General features: G+C 35.8%; 1 protein-coding gene across 1 annotated transcript in view; it reads right to left on the reverse strand.

The window, feature by feature from the left end:
- Positions 1–24,141, reverse strand: part of LOC142348503 (uncharacterized) — an 88,825-nt gene that overhangs the window by 51,736 nt on the left and 12,948 nt on the right. Inside the window, exons 3-7 of the mRNA XM_075399879.1 lie at positions 14,274–14,390; positions 13,779–13,841; positions 5,769–5,963; positions 1,443–1,670; positions 773–1,009 (exon numbers count right to left, since the gene is read on the reverse strand). Of these exons, the coding sequence (XP_075255994.1) occupies positions 773–1,009; positions 1,443–1,670; positions 5,769–5,963; positions 13,779–13,841; positions 14,274–14,390 (840 nt within the window). The remainder of the gene's footprint in view (positions 1–772; positions 1,010–1,442; positions 1,671–5,768; positions 5,964–13,778; positions 13,842–14,273; positions 14,391–24,141) is intronic.

A 24,141-nucleotide genomic window follows, 5' to 3' on the forward strand; every position in this document is an offset into this window, starting at 1 on the left:
AGGCCTTGCAAGTACCATCAATTTCTGAGGCACTTTTATGGCAGTTACTTGACATTTACTATGTAAATTTTGACTTTAATCTACCAATCAGTAATGAGTAAACCTTAAAATATAGAAGCTATTTTTAAATGTTTACTTTAACCGAATTGTTTATTGTTTGAATATTGTTATCAAAATTTTCTTTTTTTGATTATAATTTTATTCTTAATCGTTTTGGTCTTTTTGTGCAAAGTTTTTGCTAGATCGTTGAAACCGGTGAAGTCCTAAGATAGTTGAGTTTTGTTGAAAAAAGTTAGCAACAAAATATCATTTGACTGAAGACTGGCAAAATTTCAGTACAAATTTGAACATAGTTTATCACTATGGATATTCTTCACTTCAATCAGGTAAATTTACAGTCCTTAAATTTACAGTCCTTAAATTTACAGTCCTTAAAATTTACAGACTGTAAATTTACAGTCTGAATAAAACGAGCATTTATTAGTTTCGACGAGATTATCAGTCATCTGGAATTAGAGGTACAGAATGAAGCCGGTGAAAAACTCGAGAACAAGGCTGTGAATATTGGGTTCCGCCAATATTATTGAGCTGCCGCAACAATAGGCCATAGATAGCTACATTTATAATATTGAATTGCTAAAAAATAGCACATTTTCCTATCTGTCATCGGTTCTAAAAACTGTACTGTTTTAGAGTCAGGTTGCAAACTGAACTTTAAGTATTGCCAAAAGTGGCTGCTCCAAATTACCAAATAGCGATGACGTGCACTAACCTGAGTCATCATTGGGTGCCAATAACTGTACATGAGATATGAACTTCGGGGTCTCTAGGAAAAGCTTCATCTCAGATCTTCCTTGTACTCCTTGTTCGTGAAGTAGGAAGCATTCATCTTCGGGATCAAATCCATCCAGTTTATCCAGAATTAGATCCATCTGCTCTAGCCAAAGCTGGTTCGGTCCAGAGTATCCAGAGTTCGAGGTCGATAGAACAATTTTGCCAACTGGCGCAACTGTAAGAGAATATATAATCGCTACGATGTTTTCAGAGTAAAATTTATGATTTTTTTTCAAAAAAATAATATTAAAATGTGAAATTACAAAACCTTCCATGTGTTTTTCACAGGAAATTTGTAGTGAGTTTTTAGGGCTATGATGGCTCAAGTCTTCCATCCATGGAACCGCAACCACAAAAGTCCATTAAGGATATAGCAGGGGCGAATTTAATGCTTATCTTGCAAGGTCGTTGCATTTTACATACCGATATCACAAAAATTTCAAGATGGTGTGTTTTATTGGAGGGTCGCCGTCGGTAATGAATTTTCAAAATTTCAAATTGAAATTTTTCAAGCTTATTCTCTTCTTTGTCTATAATTTAAAAAAGAGCGAACTTTGAAAATGGGTGGCAAGAGCAACTGTATGAACACGAAGAGTCACAAGACGTACCAACAATTCCGAATGCTGCAACTTCGCAGAATCCAATCAAGGTGCCATTGGTGAGTTTGGACAGAGTGACCTCTACTCTGATCTGGTCTCCTATCTCCTCACACAGGACATAGTTCCACCCTCCAATCCCATACAGACTGATACTCTCTCTCCCACCACTGCACACTCGACAGAATCCAGACACGAAGTCACAGATAGACACTGACACTATATCAGAACTGAGACTCCCTAAAAATATTGAACATAAGTGCTTACGGTTTTACAATGAACATATTGAAAAAACAGATAATATCAAAACAAACTTTTAGGTCTCTTTATGAGTCGAGCAACCAGTTTGCAGCTCTCAGCATTTAGTTTTGATTAAAATTCAATCACAAATTATCAGAAACTTGAAAAAGGGGGACTTTATTAAACATTTCATTTTTCGAAGGAAAGATGGAAAAAGAAGATTAAAACATCATCGATCGGGAGGGTGTTGCGGGTGAGATATTGCGTTGAAATTTCAAGTAAAAAGGTTGCAGGGATTTCTGATTGTCACGAGTAATTCGTTTTAGTTTCGAGCCGAAAAATTAACCAAAAATTTCGAAAGAAATCATTTTTTTCTTTTGTCAAGATTTTGTTGAAAATTTTTTTTCCGTCTCTCCACACACGCTGAGTGAAGACTATTGGATGAATCAGTGTTTCTTTGTATTTAATCATTTTTTGAACAATGGAAGACTTCAAAAAGAGCTCTCAAAGTACCCAAAATTATCAAATTTGAAAATCTTAATTTAAAGGTAGAAAGATTCATTCTATTCTAAGTTCGCAAGCAAATATTCTTTTCAGAAATCCAGACCTCAAATATAAATTTCAACAGATCCAGACCTTTCAGAGTTGCAGAGACTCTAAAAAACTAGTTCTAAAAATGAAATGAACATCAAAGCAGCCAAAATCAATACTAAAAAAGACGCGCATTTTTTCTTATCTTTTTATCATATTATTACTTATGTCGTCAGAGCAGATTGTTCGAGCTAACATCCACTTGCACAAAACAAAACCAAAGACTTTGAGAGTTGAAGAGTTTTTTGATCACCAGGTTGAAATACTTAATTTAAATGTCAAATTTTTTTGAAAGTTAGAAAATTATTTTTCACTTCTCTGTGTACTGAAATTGCACTTTAACTTGATCTTGTCCGGACTGTAGGCTTCTCCGTAAAATGCAAAATTGCATTGTTTACTGACAAAAAATCACCTTAAAGAAAAAATGATTTTTTTTTGAAAGATAGGAAAAGTTTAATTTGTTTTTTCAGTTCAATTTTTTTTGAAATTTTCTATTTCTTTGAAAATACTCCAAAGAGTGAAAAGAGCAAAACGTAAAATTCACAGTAAAATTTTCTTCCTCAGAACAATTTAAAACTAGGGCTTAAAATTTTCTTCCTCAGAACAACTTAAAACTAGGGTTTCAGGACAGTCTTTAACATTCCCTTACATGTGGGAGACTAGAAGAGGCAGAGTGCAAAAACTATCAGATATCTTAAAAAATTAGAAAAATTAGTTAAAATTTGAAACAAATTTTGCTTTTAAGTAAGATAAAAACTAAATTTGTGTTTTTTTAAATTTAGATAGTATGATATCTTCGGGATAATGGAAAAGCAGAATGGCCCACTAAGCTCTTGAATAATCAAAGTCGACCAAAATTCTTCAAATTAATTTCATAAAGTTCATTTCAATTTTAGTTTGTTTTACAATTACCAAAACAATTATCTCAAGAATATCACACCTAATTTTTTGAATTAAACAAACGTAAAAAACCGACATAATTGAACCTTGGGTAAAAACCTGTTGCTAAAAAATAAGAAAAAGATTTTTGTACTGGTTTCGTTTGTGTGTTTGTTAGTAAGCGTGTGAGCGCGTGCGCTTGTAGAATTGTATGTATGCGATTGCAATTCCAATCGTGCCGATTGTATGTAGTACAATTGGTACTTGTTGATGAAAACAAAAGAGCGACAAAGCGAGAGTTGGTCGGAAATAGTTAGTTCCTTTAAACGTTAGACACAGGCAAGGACAGAGTTTAAAAACTCAGAAGCCTTAAAGTGGAAAATTACACATTATTTGTTGCAAATTCTTGCTTTCGTTTTGTCCAAAAGCCAAAACTCCGTTACCCACATCTCGCTGGTAGCACACTTACGAGATTCAAAAATTTCGTATTATCTTTATGCTAATAAGGCATCAAAAATGACAAAAGTTTTCCAAAAACTTCAAAAAACTTGATTTAAATATTAATTTAAGAAATACAATTATCGATACAATTATCTTAACCAGTTAACAATTAGTTTCATAAAAAACCAACAAAGACCTAGGTGAACTAATTGAACTAATTTTTCATATCTAAGTGGAAGCCTTTTTTCGTTTTCCAGGAATGGGATTGTTTAAAAACAAGTCCTGCAAGTCGGCGAAGTCGTCGCCAAACATGGGTAAAGCTTGCACTTTGACTACCAAATCAAAAACTATATATCAAAAATCAAAACCTAAATTTGGATTATTTAGAGGAATTTTCAGGTGTTTCTGAGCATTTTTTTAAATATTTTTTTGATTTCTCGCCGATCTATGTTGGCATCTTTCCGGTTTTTTAGCGCCTAAGTTACTGCTTGTATTCCTTCTAAAACTATGTGAGAGAAAGGCGGTATTGAGTGAATGAGAAAAATTTTGATCCCCTAAACTTTCAAAAAAGTTGTAAGAGTGGCTTTATTGAGAGGAATCGTTAAGTAGGACAGTGTTTGAAAACATAATCGCTCCACAAAGATTTAAGAGTGAAGAGTTGTTCAATTGAGGCGCGGGATCTTTTATGTTTTGAATCCCCCTGTATCCCCCTGTATAAAAATACCAATTACGATGAAAATTAGGGTTTGTTCAACGAGGATACATTTTAGTATTTACCCCCCCCCCAAATATTTAACGAAACCTGATGTAGGAGTGAGTGGGTAATGGGAGAGGGGTACCCCTCTCCCACGTTGGGAAACAAGAGCGATTTTCAAAATTTACCGCAATAACTTTTCTAAAAATCAAAACGTGAAACAAAACGTGAATGTTACACACACAGACACACACACACACACGCACGCACAAACACACACACACACACCGGGTCGAAGTGTCAACGCTAAAAATGGCTAAAGATGTCAGATTTGCGGTAAATTTGAGTAAAAAGGTAAGATTTGCGCTCAATGCGATAAATGCGGTGAAAAACAATATTTAAGCGGTGAATTTTTTTTTCACCGCTTAAGCTGTGACAGAAACTTTTTCGCCGCTATCAGCAGAATGCGGTGAAAAAAAAAATTTTCACCGCTAAAATGGCAACCCTCACAAATAATCGCCGCTAATTTCAATGTTTATCTTAAATTCACCGGAAATATCAAAACCGTGACTGAAGGCGCAATGGAATACAAAGTTGGTGACGTGCAGGAGGATAGTGGTTCGAACCCGTGTACGGGCGTTTCTTTTTTGTAAGAAATGCGATGAAAAAAAAATTCACCACTAAAAACCGCATATCTTACAAAAAGTCACCGCTTTCACCGCATTCAAAGCTAAAAGATGCGGGCGCTTTGCGGTGGAAAAAATTTTGGATCTTTTCCGTCTGTGCCCCCCCCCCCCCCCCAGTACGTTATGCGCCTCTTAGTTACAGAGCACGTGCCATTACATAGTAAATCATTATATAACACCGTTATTCACACACAATCACACACACACACACACACACACACACACACACACATATATATATATATATATATATATATATATATATATATAATTTAAAAAAAAGTTTAGGGGTTATGTAACCTTTTCTTATTGAATATGACTTAACTTCCTGTTTTATATACATTGAGTAAAGGTTTTTCCCAGGCCGTGGTTGTTTGGGAAGTAAGACGTCAGTTAGACTGATTGTTTTCACTACAATTGTAAATCGATGTACGATAGGGAGCTAATCGGAGCAAAACATAGTAAGAGTTTGTGTCATGGGGGATATTTAAAATTTAACGCATTACTCCGCCCCCACTCCAACAATGTTTTCAATTATTTTACCCCTAAAGTGGTGCAAAAGCTTTGGATTGAATTTTCTTAAAAGTCCCTTAAAAATACCCTGCTCTCAAATCTCAACTTTGCCAAATATGGGCGAAGACGAGCACAAGACTAACATGTGTAAAAAGTGATCGAATTAAAATGATCATAGTGGTCTGGATACAAAATGATCTGAGTGGGTACTGATATCTACACATGAGATTGGAATTGCCCAATATTGAAGTTGTCTTAAGGTTAGGTCTGGATTATACAAATTTTACGACAAACCTGCCATAGCATCCTCTCTGTTGTTAAACCCAACTGCTTTCACGTAAGACCTCCCAATCATTTGCAGTTGCAGCGACCATATGTCCTCTGGTACTGTCCAGTCCACCACAGAAAACTCTGCGCACCGCTGAGGATCGAACCCATTCTCACTATCACCGAGAACATTCAGGTCAAGCAAGACGTTCAAGTTGCCCTCTGAAAAATAGCATCGACAGTGTTTCCACAGTTTCGACAGTGTTTCCCCTATTCTTTTAACCCCCTATATTTTAACCCCGATTTTTTAACCCCTACATCATTTAACCCCTCAATTATTCAATTCCTATATTGTTTCACCCCGATTTTAAGCTTCCGGTAATTGAGGATAATTAAGCCTCAATTAATTCTATTTTAATTAACGGAGATTAAAATCGGGGTGAAATGACTGAGGTGTGAACATACTATTCACACCTCAATCATTTCAAGCCGATTTTAATCTGTAAATTCATGGATCATAATTGTCAGGGACATAGAGCTAATGACACAATAGTTCAATGCAAAACTATAACAATTAGCGAATTAGTTATCTCAACTAATCCTTAATGGGGCAATTAAAAGCAATTGAAAAGTGGATGGAACTCAAGAACATTTCCTGTTTTATTGCATTTTGAATTCAGCATGATAACTGCCGACTTTGAGTTCTATTTCTTCAAAAAACAACGAAATATTGGTTGCAGAAGGCCATGAGTTTTATGTTAAATTATTAAATAATTTACCATTGCCTGGAATTGCGCAAAATATCAAAGTTACAAGTGCCGCGTTTCCGCTTTAACACAAGATGACCAACTTATTCGCAAAAACGGTGAGCACAATCATAGTGCTTCGAAGTTATAAAAGAGATAAAAACCCTGAGTGAAAACCTAACACCCGCAGCAGCCGTAGCTTCCGCAATTTTAACAGTAACGAACGTTCTTTCGACCCAGTATGCGTTGCCGTCAAAACCAAATTTAATACAAACCTCGCAGTGCTTGAGAAAGGTTATACAAACAGTGTCAATTCATGAGCCATCGGACCGGCATTTTGATATACCTGATAAGTTTCAAGAGCTTTTGCGGTATGACAGCGGAAAAGATGACCACGAGCGTGTTTAGTTTTTGGCGATCCCTATATGACATCGGTTCTCGAAAGCTCCAAGTTTTGGCTTGGGGATGGAACGTTTAAAATATCGCCCAAAATCTTCTATCATATATACACTCTTCATGTATATGTTCTCGGTATTGCCCCTGCTTGTTTATATGCCCTCCTTCCCAACAAAATGGAAAAACGTACAGCCGATTTCTTGATGCCTTAGTTACCTTTGCCTCACATTGTAAACCGGATAAGGTTCTCTTGGATTTTGAAATTGCCCCTCTTAATGCCTTTCAAAAACATCATCCAGCTTCAATGTTGTTATTTCCATATAACTCAAATTTTTTTAAAGAAAAAATGGAGAACTTGGACTAAAAAAGCTGGTGTCAGAAAATCATGAAGTGGCACTGGCGCTTAAAATGATCCCTGCTCTAGCTTTCGAAAAAAATCAGCAAATAGAAAAATCTTTTGAATTGATTGTCGAAGAAATAACTAATGTGGCGGATCAGCAGAATTTAGATAGCTTCGTTATCGAGAAAAAAGACGAGCTTTGTTTATACTTTCAAACAAATTATATCAAGTGTCCACTATTGAACCGTCCTGCCACATTCCCCCCGCAAATATGGAATCAAAAAGACGCAGCCATTGAGGGAATTGCCAGAAAAACCAATGCTGTTGAGGGCTGGCATTATGGGATACAAGCTTTATTCAGCGGATCCAATAGTTATGTATTTATTGTATATCTTATTGTGTTTGTTTTTGTGTTAATTTAAATTTGAAATCCAACTTGGGTTGGCGCCCTCCTTGCGTCCTCACGGATTTACGTCGAAGCCTCAAATCGTGACTCATTAGGGAATTTGATTCCGGGCGTTAACCCTATGATGGGACCCCTAATTGGGAACGCAGTTTTGCAACATTTAGATATGAAGCTTTGACAGCGTAGCTGCTAGCAAAAATACCAATCTGGATTTCATTGGAAATTCTGTTAAATACACGGTTGAATTTTGTTTTGAATTGCTATTTCTTGCCTGCTCAGAAAGTATGTTTTAAAATTTAGCTTACATATTTTCATTTGAAAAAGACCGGTTCTTCCCTCTTCTAGACTAGGACAGTTTTTGAACTTTTTCGATTCAAATCAAAGTGCAACTTAAAAGAGGTCAGACTTGTCAAGTGTTCTTTTTCGATCAAAGGCATTGTTCTAAAAAGCAGTCTCGTCATTATTTTCGAACAAACGCAAGCTTTTCAATGCTGAATTCTTGAAGGTCAGTAGTTTTGTGTTATTTAAGTTCTTTGAACTTTAGCTTTGCTAATTGTTCTTTTGGATGCCGAAATAGATAAAATATTTCGATGTGTAACCGATTTCGGGGTGAATAAATTGCGGGGTTAAATAGCTGAGGGTGATTATATACGGGGTTAAATTATAGGGGGTTAAATATATCGGGGTGAAAAGAAGTAGAACCATATTTAATGCATTAAAAAATGGAACCAAAATGACTTTCCTATCCTGATTTTTTCCTCTGCAACAACTCGTTGCAATCGTCCACTCAATTCAACAATGTTTTGCACGAGAACCAGATTTTCGACCAATAGAACCAGACCGAAAGTGCGTAGCTCTTAATCATATTACCCTTTCACTTGTTTTCAGATGTTCCAATTGTTGACTTCTTTTGTTTTTAGCGGGATTAAAATGATAATCAGCAGTTATAGCCTGAAAAACAATTTCCGATGTTTTTTCTTGCACTTCACAATCTATTATATTGTTGTTCGGTGAATTGAGGCTGGGAATGAAGTTCAGTTTGTTTCACTGATGATCCATCTTAGATTATCAAATTTTTGTGTCTTCTGAGTAAAAAAATTGTTGTCCATAAAAACATCAAGCATGTAAAAGTTTGGTTTTCCGTTACAAGTTGCAACTCGCTGTTCAGTATTAGAAAATTATGAAGCAACAACCTTTATTCGCAATGGTCACAACCAAAGCGAACCAGTTTTGCGAGAACAATGTGCAGTTTTATAGTGTCGAAGCTTTTATATTAAAATCTAACTAAAAATGTGTTTGCTTTCAATACTTTATGAATACTATCGCATTATGCCAGAAGTTGAGTGGTCGTTGAGTTTCTCTTACAATGTGTTTGCCTGAAATACTTTTTGTTGAAGTCCCTTGAACTGCTTAAAGTTAACATTCAAACAGAAGTGACAAAAAACTTAGAGTAGCTGTAGGTCTGTAGTTGGTTGCATTTAATTGCTTCCACTTTCAAGGCAAGCTTGAATTTGTTGAGATCTAAAAACGCAATTCAACTTTTTGTACAAATTTTTATCAATCAGATAAAATTCTTAACTTGATGAAGTTGTTGTACAAAAACGTTATCTTTCATAAGTACAGACAAAATTCTTTGTTGAGTCTGTGGGCTCTTGATTTTCAAAAAAGAGTATCTTGTCGCTCCTGTTTCAAGATACCGTGAAGTAATGTTGTTCTGTTCATCATATTCATGCTCCTAATTCATCATAGTTTTCGCGTCCACTGAAAACATGTTTTGCGAGATTAAATTTTTTTCTGCGTTTAGGGAACAGAAAAGCTGGTGTTCAATACAGTTTTTTCTATATTGGATTTTGTCCCCTTTTTTTCAGCTTTTTTCCCGATGAACACTTACGGAGAAAATTTATAAACTGGTACTTGTTTTTACTGGAGGCGGCTACGGGCCTTGCTTTTTCAAAGACTTTATTTAATTTCCCACGAGGAAGATCATCAAGGTCGTCAATTCAACTATCCAAAGATAGCGGAAAACGAAAGTGACCTGTAAGTTGTTACCAAGTCAATTTTCTAAAATTTAAACCCACTAGTTGAGAAAAATGATTTGGTTTCCCAATCCGAACAGAAACGTATTTTGCAAAATCTTGATTAATTGAAGTTCCAAAACCGCATAACACATGTGAGCCTTACTGCGGACAACGATATCCCGAAATTTTCCACTTTTAACAATGAAGATAAGTGCTTATCTTGGAACTCATTGAGTAGAAGATTTCTAGCTTGGTAGTAACTGGATAGAGACGTTCAGTTTGTCTTAGTATTGTTTATGTCATCATTTAAATATAACAGAATGGAACCTCGAAGCTGATTGGTCACAATTTTGATTGATCCATCATTAGCTACTGTTTAATTGTGGATTGTATATCAGAAGTAAAAGGGTCTGTTCAAACACCAAGAGACAGCTACTTACAAGGTCAAATTCAGCTTTCGTTTTCGTTGTCTCTGACCAATTAAATTGAGAGTTTATTTGAGTAGTAATAACACCTCAAAGGGGCCTGTCATCCTGTTCAATCTCCAATATATCACTTTTTTGCAGTCAAAAAATTTGATCAATTTTGAGGCTGGTATCTGAGAAGGATCTAGATAAAAAAAATTGCTAATGTTTCAAATTACATGCGCAGCATACATAGCTTTATTCACCGGTCTATGTTCAACATTATTGACAGTTCAGAAAAATTCTTTTTGTTTTGTTTGTTTTCGTAGTAATTTCCATGAGTTGCAAGCGCATCTATGATTGTTCTGTTCCAGTGATTTCGTTTTTTGTTTATTGATTTTTTGTAACCCCATTTAGACTACTTTTATTTCATCTAAAAACAGTTCACTATTAGAGCCTCAGCAGGTTTTGAGCAGTACTCCTGCAACTCTGTTATCCCAGACATCTTTTTTTAGTTTTTTTCTGAAAACTTTCTATTTTTAATGTCGTGGTTTTTCGCATGCAAAATGCAGTGGAACAGTGGTTCAAAATATTTGAGGTTTCATAACTAGTGTTTGCGGACGAAGTTCTTTGCGGTTGAAAATTCCTAGAGGTAAGACTAGGAAAATTCCTAGTTGAAAATTCCTAGAGATCTTAAATTGTCAGAAAAGATACCCTCACTTTTTGTGCCAAATTACTAAAAACCTGTTTGTCATAATTTACTCAGCCTTATAGCTTACTCTTTGTTTAGCGGCCACAAAAACTGGTTTTTCGAAACAATTTTTCTATATTGGATATTTCTTGCTTTATTCTCAGCTCAATCTCACGATGAATACTGAAGGAGAACATTTATAAACGTGTCCTAGTTTTAGTGGAGGTGGCTACTGGCCTTGCTTTAATAGAAACTTTATTCATTTTTGTACGAGGAAGATCATGACGGTCGTCCAACTATCCGAACATAACGGGAACCCAACATGAACTAAATTCCGTTACCAAGTCGTTTTTCTAAAAAATAAACTCAGAAATTTATAAAAAGCGTTGGTCTCCCCATCTGAATGGAAACGACAACTACAAACTCTTCATCATCTGAGATTGATTGAAGTTTCAAAACCTCGTTATAAATGTCAGCTTTACTGCAGAGAACGATATCCAGCTACTTTACATTTTTCAACAATGAAGATAATAATTGCTTATCGCAGAACTCATTGAGTAGAAGATTTCGAGCTGGCCAGTAGCTGGATAGAGTCATTCAGTTTTTCTAAGTACTGTTTATGTCATCAATTAAAATATAACAGAATGGAGCCTCGTATTTGATTTATCTCAATTTTATTTCATCAATCAGTAGCTACTGTTTGATGGTGGATTGTATATCCAAAGTAAGCGGGCCGTTTCAAACACAAAGAAAGTTACCCACCATATCCAATTCAGTTTTCGTTTTTATAGTCTTTGTCTAATTGAATTGAATTGAGAGTTTATTTGAGTAGCAAAAACACCTCCATAGGGCCAGTTATCCTGTTCAATCATACGTGTATTACATATTTGCCCTCAGTAGATATTTGATCATATTTGAGGCTGGTATCTGAGTAGGATTTAGATAATCAGGTTGCTTCGGTTTCAATTTGCACGAGTAGAACATCTAGTTTTACTCACCGGTCTTTGTTCAACAGTTTTTGACAATTCGTAGAGAGTACTTGCGTTTTGTTTCTTTTTTGTGTAGTCATTCGATGGGTTGATTGCGATAGGCTGATAGTTCTGTTCTAGTGATCTTGTCATATTTTTACTGATTTTCTTAAACCACAGTTAGACTAATTTTATTTCACCTATAAGCACTATATTATATGAGCCTTTTGCACAATTTAAGCAGCATTCCTTCGTTTCTGTTATCCCGCACATCTTTTTTCAGACTTTTTTGGAAAATTTACCCAATTTTAAGTTTTGGTTATCCATCAGCAAAGTCTAGTGCTTCCAAATGTTTAAAAGTTTCATAATTTGTGTTTGCGGACCCAAATGTTTGCGGTTTAAAATTCCTAGAGGAAAAAGTTCTTAAATTTTCACAGAAAATACGCTTATTTTTTGTGCCACATTACTAATAACCTGTTCGTCATAATTTACTCAGCCTGTTCAGCTTCTTCCAACATAAGGGGGCAGACTTCAAACAATCCTGCTCTGTTCGTTTTGATTCGACAAACTGAAACTTGGACTTTATCTCTTCAAGATTGACACGCTTTCTTCCTGCAATAGATGTAATTCTTTTTTAAAATTCCAGTCTTGCATCTGGAAAGCTTTAGCAAAAATCATGCACATTTGCTCGACACTTTTGGCAGGACAAAAAGGCTAGTTCCATTACATTTGAGACAATTGATGCAAAAGTTTTTAAGATTTCAAACTGCATGAACACATGGTTAATTCGATGAAACAGTTGTTATCGCTGCTCGTTATTGTTTTGTTGTTTTGTTTAATTGAGGAAAACAATTTTTCTTTCTATTTTACCGTTAATTTTTTCCTCTTTTTTTCAACCAAATGCGGTGACAAAAAACTAGCAGAATAGGAAAGATCTCGCTGGAGAATAATGTATATTCGTTTCAGATGTAATTGCTCCTCCTAGATCCAATAGCCCTAAAGCACACTTCCGATCCACAGCATAAAAAGCGCCAGGATGCAAAAACAAAATTGTTGGCCAAAAAGTTCTTAACATGAATATGAGCTTAAGCCCCAATTATTTTCTTTGTGCTAAAATCTACCTCTACTTTGGCGATTTTTCCATCTGCAATTCCCTGACCACACTTTGATGTCGAGTGTTAGTTCAGCCTCCGTTATATTTCAAAACATTCTTTTCAGAACTGAATGTTGGGAGTTTTGCGGAATTTCAAACGAATTTTAAATGCATGGAGCCAGAACGGGAGCCATAACTAAATCATCTACTTTGATAACAAAAAGTATTCTGTTATAGAGAGACATTTGATTTTTTACAAGTATGGTTTCGTTGCTTTTTATTTAGAATTTCAATATTTAAGCATCGCAGCCGATCCACTTGGCATACATCCAACTATTAAAGTTTTATTTTTATATCAAATTCTTTATGTGCACGATTAATCTTCAATCAAGAATTCAGATGAGAGCGGATTCTTGTCAGTGGCCAGTTGATCTGTCTCTGGTTGGGAAATAGCAATAACTTCCAATAGGCTTTCGGAAGAATTGACTCATACTTTTGCTTTATAATGGGGGTTTAATATTTTTATTACGAATTATTAAGGGAAAGTAACCAACTTGGTTAATTGGTTACTCAAGACAGTAGGTCAGTTACAAGCATTAGTTAGCATGATCAAATAAAAACAGAAAAAAAACCATTGTGTAAGTGTGAAGCAAACAATTGACGACGGTCTGCTTCGACGAAACACAACTTTTCCTCTCTTTAGTTACTGCCGTCTGAAATTTAAAAGTGATATCGAAATCCGTTTTCAATCTGCCTGATCATTTAGTGCAATAAAATTGTTTTTGTTGTGCGGCTGCCCCATCTCATTAGGCAATTCGATAAAGAATAGAAATTATTATTTTATGATTTAATTGAGTGCCCTAAAAAACAACATGAAACTCTGGCATCGTGGCTATGTACCTCAAATTAAATTTGGTTCTCAGCTCTTTTTTCATTGATATCTAAATAACATGTGTTGTTGTATTGACAACTTACGGTTCAGAGCTGCGTTCCAAAGCGAAATGCCGTCCATTTCAAAGTTGGACAACTTCTCGTAACCTAAACAAGAACAACAAAAAAAATTTTTAGTAATGAGAGCAATGCGAAACTAAAAACGTTGAGGATAGACGCATAGTCAACGATCAACGAGAAAAGAACTTGCAAAATGATCCCAGTTTGAGGATCCTGACCAAAGTGTCTACATTTCCAATTTTCCCCGGAACTCAAACTTAGTTCATTCCTCAAGTCATTTTCTCTTTTGTTGATGACTGCGTCTATCCAGAAGCTGAACATTTTGTAGTTTTGCGTGGTTTTTCATTAATATAGCGAATTGTTTGCGGCACAGTGTGAAAAGTAATTTGTTATCGCCTGGGAAACACTAAGGAAAAATACAATACATTGGGACTCTCCAACTCAATGTGGATCTGATGATATTAAGTCACTTCAATCTGTGAACCTGGAACTGAGAATGCGTAATAGAGCATTAATTACCTGAGCAGTAGATTCCATTCCCATGCATGTGTGATTCACAGATACACTTGTAGTTCACTCCGTCGAATGAGCACACAGCCAACTCATGACACAGATGAGTGCCCGTCTCACAAGGATCTAAAACCCCACTAGATGGGTTAACAAACTCAATCCGCGCACGTATTCGACAGAGAGCGACAAAAAATAGTTGATTCTGTTGCTTTGTTGTCTCTCCTAAATCGAACATCAGTGCTGATCAGTTTATAATCCCTTTTACGTGTATCGTCCTTTTTAAACTAAGATCATCAAACGAGGTCCATAAGAAGTTTTTGCAGTAGTTTATCACAATTTTGAGAAAATAGAACGATATTGAGTAATCTCAGAGTCACAATATATCCTTGTACACGGGACTTCTAAAAACCTAATTAGCATAGAAGCATAACTTAAAGAGCTCCAAAAGCTTAAAAGCTTGATTGAGTTTCCTGACGCAATTTCAATCAACTGGCTTCCTAAATCGGCTCCTAACAGGAAAGTAATTTAAGTGCAAATATTCAGAAATCTTTGATCGCTATTTTATCAATAGATTTCTTCTCAGCGACTCTCTGTTCTCCGTTCAATTTTCAGTCCACTTTAAACACATTCAAGTATATGAAAGTTTTCATAGCAATAGTTTACCAACAAAATCAAAATGATCAACAACATTTTCCCTCTTTTTGGTGAGATTGGCAACTGTTTTGTGTTTTTCTATCACAATAAGCATCATTGAGTTTCAGGTGAAACAAAACTTTTCCACTTTTAGAAGATTAGGAACTCAAAGTTTTTGTGGCGAATGTTCCTGACCTTCAAACAACTTTTTACTGAAATTTATTTCACGCCAATTTGAGTGAAACAAAAAAAAACGAAATTGAGTCTTTGCGAAAAGTCGAATCAATCTGCTTAAAAAGCTGTTGGCTCGCAAACTGCTCTAAAACTGAATTAATCGCTAAAATGACAAAATCGAAGATTTTTAGGTTTCAAAGTCAGCGCATATTTACAAAAGTTGATGTTTTATATCTAAGGATAAAGAAGAAGTTTTATGCTGGCTACTAGCAAGAGTCAAAATTCGATACAATTCAACGGTTCTTAAGTTCAAAAATTGACTCAAACCTGTTTTTCTTGACAAACATCTATCAAAACATATTATAACTTTAAAGTTGAAAATTTGACGTCTCCTGAGCTTAACTTTGATGAAAATCAACGATTTTTACGTTTTAATTGTCACAAAAATTGATAATTGTAGATTTCAAGATTGACAAAAAATGAACTTGTGGCATTGAATCCGACAAAAATTTCAAAACCCAGCTTTTTCTACCTTTAGAAGTCTTTGAAATAATTTCTATTGTTTCAGAAATTAGAGACATTACGCTACAAACTTATCATTCTTGCTAAAAAAGAATTTTCAGACACAGGCCAAGGTTTAGTGAAGACAAAAGGTGAAAACCCAGCCAAAGCCAATAAAACCCAACAAAGTGAAAGTTAAAAGTTTTGAGCCATTAACCCAAATCCCCAATTTGCCACGCGGCGCGTTTACATAGCCAATATTCTAGTCAATCCCCAAACGAATCTAAAACTATAATTTGGGTTAATTAATCGATTGCTTGAAGTAAATTTAACAAAAAACACTTAATTCAAAGCAACTAAGACAAAATTGATGGCACTTCAATTTTCTTGCGATATATACACGTTGAGCAATGACATCTGTTGATCCGAATTAATAAAAAAAAGTTCGAATCGACACTCAAATTCCGATTAAAATACAAAATACCCCTAGTGAGGGAACTTCATGTCTACGAGCTTGTGAAGCTTCTGGCAGCTGTTATAAGACAAACACATGCCCATCCAGAGGTAAATAGCTACATAAGCCCCAAAGAAACTCACACACTTTTTGATCCGGAGAAAAGAGATAATTTTTTGAAAACTGAAATAAGACTTACAAAACAAAATAAAACGTCAATTAAAGTTCGGGTCAGGATCCTCTGCAATGTTTTAGTGAAGTATGATATATGTGTATTAAATAGTATTCTACTACTTGGCAAAAAACAATTAGACTCTTATTTGCAAAGTATTAGAGATGTCTACATATATGAGAATCCAGAATTGCTCGCTATATTTTGGTAACAGAAATGCTCTCAAAAAATATCAAGACACCTAAGAACAGACATTAATAGTCTGATGGTGCTCTTGTAAAAAAGTAATAATTTACTGATTTTATGTTTATTCTCTCATTTGGTATCAGTTTGAGAACGAATTTATTATAATTATTATTTCAGTACAGAACATCAAACTTTTATTCTCTTTTGGATTGATGTTGTCATTGATATGTTGCAATAAAGGTTGTTTAAGTTTTGCGCGTTAATTCCGTCGTTATGTTTAACATTGAGTCCCATTTCAATTGTCAAATGAATTATTTCTGCTAGTTGTCTCACTCCAATAACTGAAATTTTCAATTTTCAGATCGGCTGTTTTCTTATCAGAAAACAGCGGGTTGATGAATTTTTAAAAAATATTTTTTACTAGTGCGATTTTTTATAGAGTTGCACTTCTGCTATGCTGCTAATGGGCTTGCATTGAGGTAACCTTTATTATGAATTTCAGCACATTTTAGCCGAAAAAATTCATTGTTTTAGGTTATTAACCAATATATAACGTTAGAAAAGCCCAAATGTTTCTAATACAGCCACCATGTCGATTAAATTTAAAACTGTGTGACGTTAAAATCATTTTGATGTTTTATCCAGCATTAAACAAAAATAAATACATATAAAAACCTCCGAATCAGTTGTTCCAACCCACTTGTGGGGGAGTAACTATATAGTCGAATGGCTATTTTTTGTTCAGACAATTTTGGCTGATCGGTAAATTCATCGTAGAGAGTTGAGACTGGTATCATTAGAAAGCTCGTCGAGCGTGGAATATGGAATTGAAAAGTTTTTTTTTATTTTTGTTTTTTTTAGGGAGTTATCGAGGTTTAAATTTTTGGGAAAAGTAGAGTGAATTACATTGTTTTTTTTTCACATTTTCCGTAATTTTTGAACAAATTTTCTTCAATTTTGCTAAAAAAATCTGTTGATTAGACATGTTAGATTGAAATTGATACCCTACTCTAGTATGCCATAGTAAACTGAAAATTAAACACACTTTTTTGAACCTCATTTTAGTGGGGAGGGAGGAATATATACTCAAATGGGCTCTTTTGTGTTCAGTCAATTTTGGCTGATCGATATATTAACCGAAGAGAGTTGTGAGTGGTATCATTAAAAAGCACCTACATCATAAAAAATGGAAAATAAAAAAAACGGAAGTTCGTTTTTTTTACATGGAGCTGTCGAGGTTTAAAAATTTATGAACATTCAAAAATTTATTTACATTTTCCGTAATTTTTGCTAAAATTTCGCACAATTTTGCAAATATAATTTATCATAAAAATTTTGAAAAAATGAGTGTTATCGGTGCCATTAGAATTGGAGGAACTTGCGAAACTGTTTGATTAGAGTCTCTTTGGCTAAAATATTTGATAAAAATTTTTAAAAATTCAGATTTTGTTTCATCAAAAATTGCACAAAATATGTTTTTATGGTCCGCTTTGATTAAATTTGCAAACAGTGGAGACCCAGAAACTGCTGACACAATCTTTTTAAACTCCAAATTATTTATAAAGACAGCTAGTTGAGACTCGACGCCTCATAAAAGTCTTCTTGAATTAAAGTTTCAATTGGTCTATTTCACAAAAGTCCGGAAAACTTGGTTGGTTTGTTCGAAGCGTGGCAACAACAGGGATAGGTTTGATAATATCATGGATTCTCACAATCAGAATTTTTTTTTTGGAGCTGCCCGTTTTTTAAAATATTTTGCTTTTTTTTAACGTTAATCATTGACAAAAATTTTATTCCCTGATCCATTATTGACAACTCATATTTACGTAAAAATGAGGTTGAATGCAGATATAGTTTGTTTTCAGAGAAAATAATTTCTTAATGCCTTTGAAGACAAGTTTTAAAAAACTTTAACTCAATTTTGTGTTTTGCCTTCATGTGTTTGTAATTCTTTTTGCAGTCTGATTGCTAAGTGTAAGCATTCAAGATCCAATTGACTTCTTCAAGAGTTGTAAATGAACATGTACCATTGATTTTGTTATTACCTTATTTCTCTTAAGTCTCAATGTCTCTTATGTTGTTGAATGCTTTCTTTTAAGGAAATTTTAGTGACTTTTGAAACTGTCAAATTTTTAATATTTTTTTGTCATATTTTTGCGTATTCTCAGTAAATATCGCTCACATTTTCTGTCACATAAGATACAAAGTAATCTTTGTGGCGGATTTTTTTAAAAAAAATCGGCTTCCTGGTTTTGGTACTGGTTTTCAATCAAAATTTTTTGATTTTTGTGCTTAATTGCTCATTTGGCTGTTGTTTTTGGCTTATTTGTAAGTTTTCACATTATTTAACGTTCTAACTGGAAAAACTCAACAAATTTTGTAAAGCATCATTTTTATTATTTTCATAGCATAAGATTTTCGGCATTGCAACACCGTTCTCTTTCAGATATCTGTACAGTTTTATTTTTTGGCCTATTTGTTGTTTTTTTTATTGTTGTATTCCAAATATTGGGTAATTAAAGTTCTCAGTCGCCTACGATATATACATAAATGAACTTAATTATTGACTCTCAATTTAAATTTTCTCAAAAATGTAAAACTATTCTTCAGCTTAAACTCTTTTGTCCTGGATTGCGTTTTCTTTCGTATTTTACAATGTTGTATCATTTTCATAATTTAGCTTCTTTTTTGAGAGCCCTCTTTAACATTTTGTTGAGGCATACGTTTTTTTCAGTTGGTTCAACGTTTGGACTGGTGTCTTCAGGGAAAATTTGCTTCACAAGAGTTTTGTGAAGTTTAGATGCTTTACAATGTTTGTGGTTGCTTTTGCTGCCGTTTTAAAATATTCGTTTTACAAAAAAATATGATGTTCGAAACAGACGCAAATGAAGATTTAATTTCATTGCGGTTAATATTTATTAAACTTAATGACTTCAACACTGTGGTTTCATAAAGATTTTGTGACGTTTTTTAGTTCTACTTGTAATTGATGTTGCTTCATAGTCTTATGAATTAGTCTCACTAATGACCTGTGCAATTAGTTTTTGAAGATTCAGCAAGATGAACTGTAGAATCTTTTAGTGGAAAGTTTATGTTGGCTATGACTTCTGAAATCATTTGTTTTTGAAAAAAGACAATGGATTTCTGAGATTTGCCAAAACCATTTATGTTAACTTGTTGCTAAGCAACTCTATATGTTGCCAATGCAAATGCGTTCAAGCGAGAGGAAATAACGTGTGCGTTCGCACAGATTGTTCTATAGCCATTTTCGCCGAGCGGTTAAGAATTCTGGCCCGCGCCCCAGAAGTCCCTGGTTCGAATCCCGTCAAAATCAGAACATTTTGCCCCCAAAAAATTTTATGTATGGTTTTTTAGATTAAACTTAATAGGTTTTTGACCTCTGTGCGGCCTTCATCTAGAGATCAAAGATACGTTTGGCGAACGAACTTCTGGTCGTCTAATGCAGTAAAAAACATGCGGTTTTCTCTCGTATAGAGAGCTTGTGTGATATGGTTTTTTTGTGTGTTATCAGATGGAATGTTATCGTCTTGTACGTTCGAGATACGCTTGTTAAACATGTTTCTATACGCAAATAGATCATGAAAATTTCTTCGTGAGTTTGTCTATGTTCCGATACATTGTAAAAACCTTCCAAATTATGTCTTGAAATTTATATACTTTTTCTTTCGACAATTATTCAAGTTTATTACTCGATGCGAGTACGAGGCACAACATTTGGTCCACCGACAGTGATAACGAACCAGAATCATTTCACAGCCGATTTCCGGACTCCACAAAGAGAGAGAAGTGTGGTTTTGGTCACCAACGTTTGCAGTGAAACTGATGACCGAAGCACATTGAGCGAGGCTTGCGGAAACCCAAAAGTGAATGTATTAAAGATTTCAAGGGCGAAACGTCAGAACAACTGTAAGATCGAAACATTTCAAATGAAAAAAACTGGGATACGACAGAAATTGATGATATAGCGTCAAAATAGACAAAAAAAACTCGACAACTGACAAAAAATTGGTTTTAGTTGAAACACTTTAACTTCATATTTGAGCAATAATTTGATTATAGCCAAACGTGTCTGAGGAGTGGGAACTTGAAAAACCAGCTTTCAAAAAAATTCGATAAATTCATCGAATTTTTTTGCAATTTTTAGGTCGAAAATTTGAAAAACCAACAATTTGGTCAAATTTTTGAGAAACTGGTAAATTATTGTTCAGCATAGTTGGGGTAACAGTATAATACAGGTATTCAACAAAAAATTTGGATTTTGACCAAAATTTTTGAAAATTGTCGATTTTACCAAATTTTGAGAAAAAATCTCAAAAACATCAAAAAACAGGAAAGGCTTGTAGTTTTTTGTCCCCATACGGTAAATAAACGTTGATGTGAGCCTATGGTATTCATTTTGGGTGCTAGTTCGTTGTTGCACGCAATAAATAGTCTACCAAAAAACAGCCAAAATCGGTATACAAGCACTGTATTTTCACTTCCCGGATTAAGCTTGAATCCTTTCGCTGTTAACTATAGAAAATCGGTACAATATCAGTTGGATAACGTTTTCCGGCACAAGAGTGATATAATCATATGGCACGACGCCATAAATAATTCGTTAACATCGCATAGAACGAATAACTACCGCAAACTTGCGTTGTTGGAACTTGCTACCGTCATAGAACATTATCAAGACAGTTTGAAAGCAATTGTTTATTGTCCGCGTAACGGCGCACCGAATATCTTTGGTTTTCTTAAGCAAACAAGCATAGTGACTCTTCATGTGATCACTGATTTAGTATCGAAGCGCAAGCAAAGGGATCAGAACTTGATTAAAGAGTACTATCAATTGCATCAGAAAAATCATCTTGAATTAAAGTCACTTACATTAGTACTAAAACATCAGAATTCACTTCCTTGCTTGCTTAAGAAAACTCGCCGTAGAAAGCTCAATAAGCGACGCCGTAGAGCAAAAACGAATAAGAAAATCGGCGCTGAAGCCGCAGCCGCGTCGCTTTCTAACTAGGTTTGCTTCTTTCTGGTTTTGTGACCTCAAATTAGCTTACAGGGGTTATAAAGTTAGCTGGCTGTGATAGATAGTCGTTCCGCCGTGTCTCGTTTTCGTTGCGCGTTTTCCATGCGTTTAGCAGCCGCTCGCTTTTCGCGTCTGCTCATCCAGAGCTCGTGTCCGTTCCTTTTCCCGCCTTTGCGTTTCCGTTTCCGCCCGTCGCACTTAAGTCGTTCGGCTTCTCGTTTACCTCGTTTCGCACATTGCATATTTCGCTCGCCGTCCCCCCGTTTTCGGGGTCTCAACAGCTTTTGAGTTATTGTGTCCTCGGTTCTAACTAAAGGGGTTACGAGACTCAAGAGTGTTTTGAGACTCAGCCGTCCGCTGCGTTAGGTTATGTCCCGCCTGCCGTGCGTTTCCAGCTCCATTTTTCGTTATCCTACTACTTGTCCACCTTTACACTTCGTCCTTCATTCGTGCTCCGCGACTTGGCCTGACTTCTTTATTGTTAACCCCGTTTTGTGTTTTTATTTTAATTGTGTACGTCCAAACTTTGAGACCATTATCCCGAAACCCTTTCAAAAGTAAACCCACAATAAATCAGTATGTCAAAATCTATTGGAGAGCGGGTTCTTAAGTTGCATGACGCAAAAACAAAAATTGAGAGAGAGCTTTGTACAGCCTATGTGAGTATTGATGACGCAATTCAGGAACGCGCAAGACGCGTAAAAGTTGAGAGGCTAGTAACTAGGTGCAAAGATCTCTTAATGAGTGCCATCTCTAAAAATGTTCAGTTACTAGCACTCGCCGCAAAAACTGAGCAGGCAGGGACAAATAAAGCAGAAGTTGAGGAATGGCTAGAAACTGTTAACAAAAGACAAGATGATTACATGGAAAACGCTCGCAAATACATAGACTCTGTCCTAGATACTGATAGTTCTAGCAAGTTGTCTCACCATTCCAAAAAGTCTTCCGCAGGCAGAACAACATCGAATGCTTCCACACTGCGTAGAAAAGAACTACTTTTGGCTAAACTCCGACGCGAGGAAATAGAAGAGGATAACAAAGCCGCAGCGCGAATTGCCGAAAGAGAAGATGAAATTGAGATGGCTCTAAGGGAGCGAGAATTGGCCGAAAGAAAACATGATATGGAACTCTTTGCTAAGAAACGCCAAAATGATCTTGAGAAAATGCAGAAGGAAAACCGTAAACGACTCATTGAGGCAAAAATACAAGAAATTGATCTCATGGATAGTGAATCGTTGTTTAGCAAGAGTAAGGTCGACAGAGAATCAAGACGTGGTAGCTACCATTCAAGGAAGAATGATGACCTAGTAAACGAATGGCTTGAGTCTGCTGACGATGAAAACACGCTCACTGCTCCAGATAAGACCGTTCAAACGAGTTCCGGTCAAAATCAGGAGCACTGAACAAAATCAGATCACAAAAAGGAACCGTCAACAGATCCAGCCCAGACTGCAGACCGTGATAGTCAATTACCGCCTCTCATTCAGCAATCTTCCTTTGAAGTTAACGAAACTTGTATAGAAAACGCAAAAGCTTCATTCCCGTTCCCCCGATCGAACGAACCGAGAGAGAGAGAGAGAGTTCACTTGCTGGCGAACTTGTTGATCGAGCGCCTGACAGCGGCCGATCGCCCAATGTTGAATATCCAATCAACTTGAACACAAACAGAAACAATCTGACAGATCCCTTGATTAACACATCAACTCATGTTTGGAACACATACGCAAAGCAAGAAGCCGCATACTATAGTAGTTTACTGGCTTATTCACAGAACTTTTTCGTGCCGCCAGCGAACAATGTCGTCGATAGTAGCACAGTAACTATGCCCTCAACTGCTGATTTGTTGAACACAGCACCCGTTCTGAATTTAACAACACCTCATGCGAGTCAAAATGCTGCGCAATCCGTACATAATTTAACGCAGAACTTGTCGTCCAATATACCTACTGGTGATATCATATCCCGAAACCGTCCTCAAGCATCAGTACCCTTCAGTCAATACGTCCCAAACTTAGCCTCATGGAAGCTGGCCAGTGTAAACCCGTCCACCGCTACCGTAAATTGTCCCCCAAATTTGTCTCAAAGCTCATCTGTAAATATGAACACAAGTGTACTGGTTTCGGCCGCCACAGTTGGCGGTACAACATACTACCAAAATCCGATCTCGAGCACGAGTGTATCTGCGCAGGTACCTTCTCCAGCGTACGCCCCGGGCTATCCGATGCCGACACTCCCGTTTTACCCATTTCCGCCTCCTATGGTTAACCCCGCAATGCTTCAAGCACCGAGTACGGTTACAATAAAAGACCTAGCTGAACTTCTTACTCTCAACAAGAAGGACCTCCTACCAGATTGGAACCTAGCCAAGTTTAATGGTAATCCCTTGCAGTGGCATGAATAGTACGGCCAATTTAAGAGCGCTATTGATTCGCAGGCCCTAAGTGATGACATCAAGTTGACGTATTTGAAAACTCTGGTAGTAGGTAAAGCCAAAGGTGCCATTGCAGAATTCGCTTATTGTGAAAAAATGTATAGATTCATTGAAAACACTTGAGCGAAAATTCGGACAACCCAAAGCAGTTGTCACTGCTCATCTTGACAAATTGGCAAACTACCCTTCGATTAAGATGCACAGCTCTGATCAAATCATCCATTTTTCCACAACTATCTCTAGTCTTGTTGGCATCTTCAGGTCTTTGTCCTATGATGCAGATCTTAA

Source organism: Convolutriloba macropyga, chromosome 10, assembly GCF_964194025.1.
Source record: "Convolutriloba macropyga chromosome 10, txConMacr16.3, whole genome shotgun sequence".
Taxonomy (NCBI): domain Eukaryota; kingdom Metazoa; phylum Xenacoelomorpha; order Acoela; family Convolutidae; genus Convolutriloba; species Convolutriloba macropyga.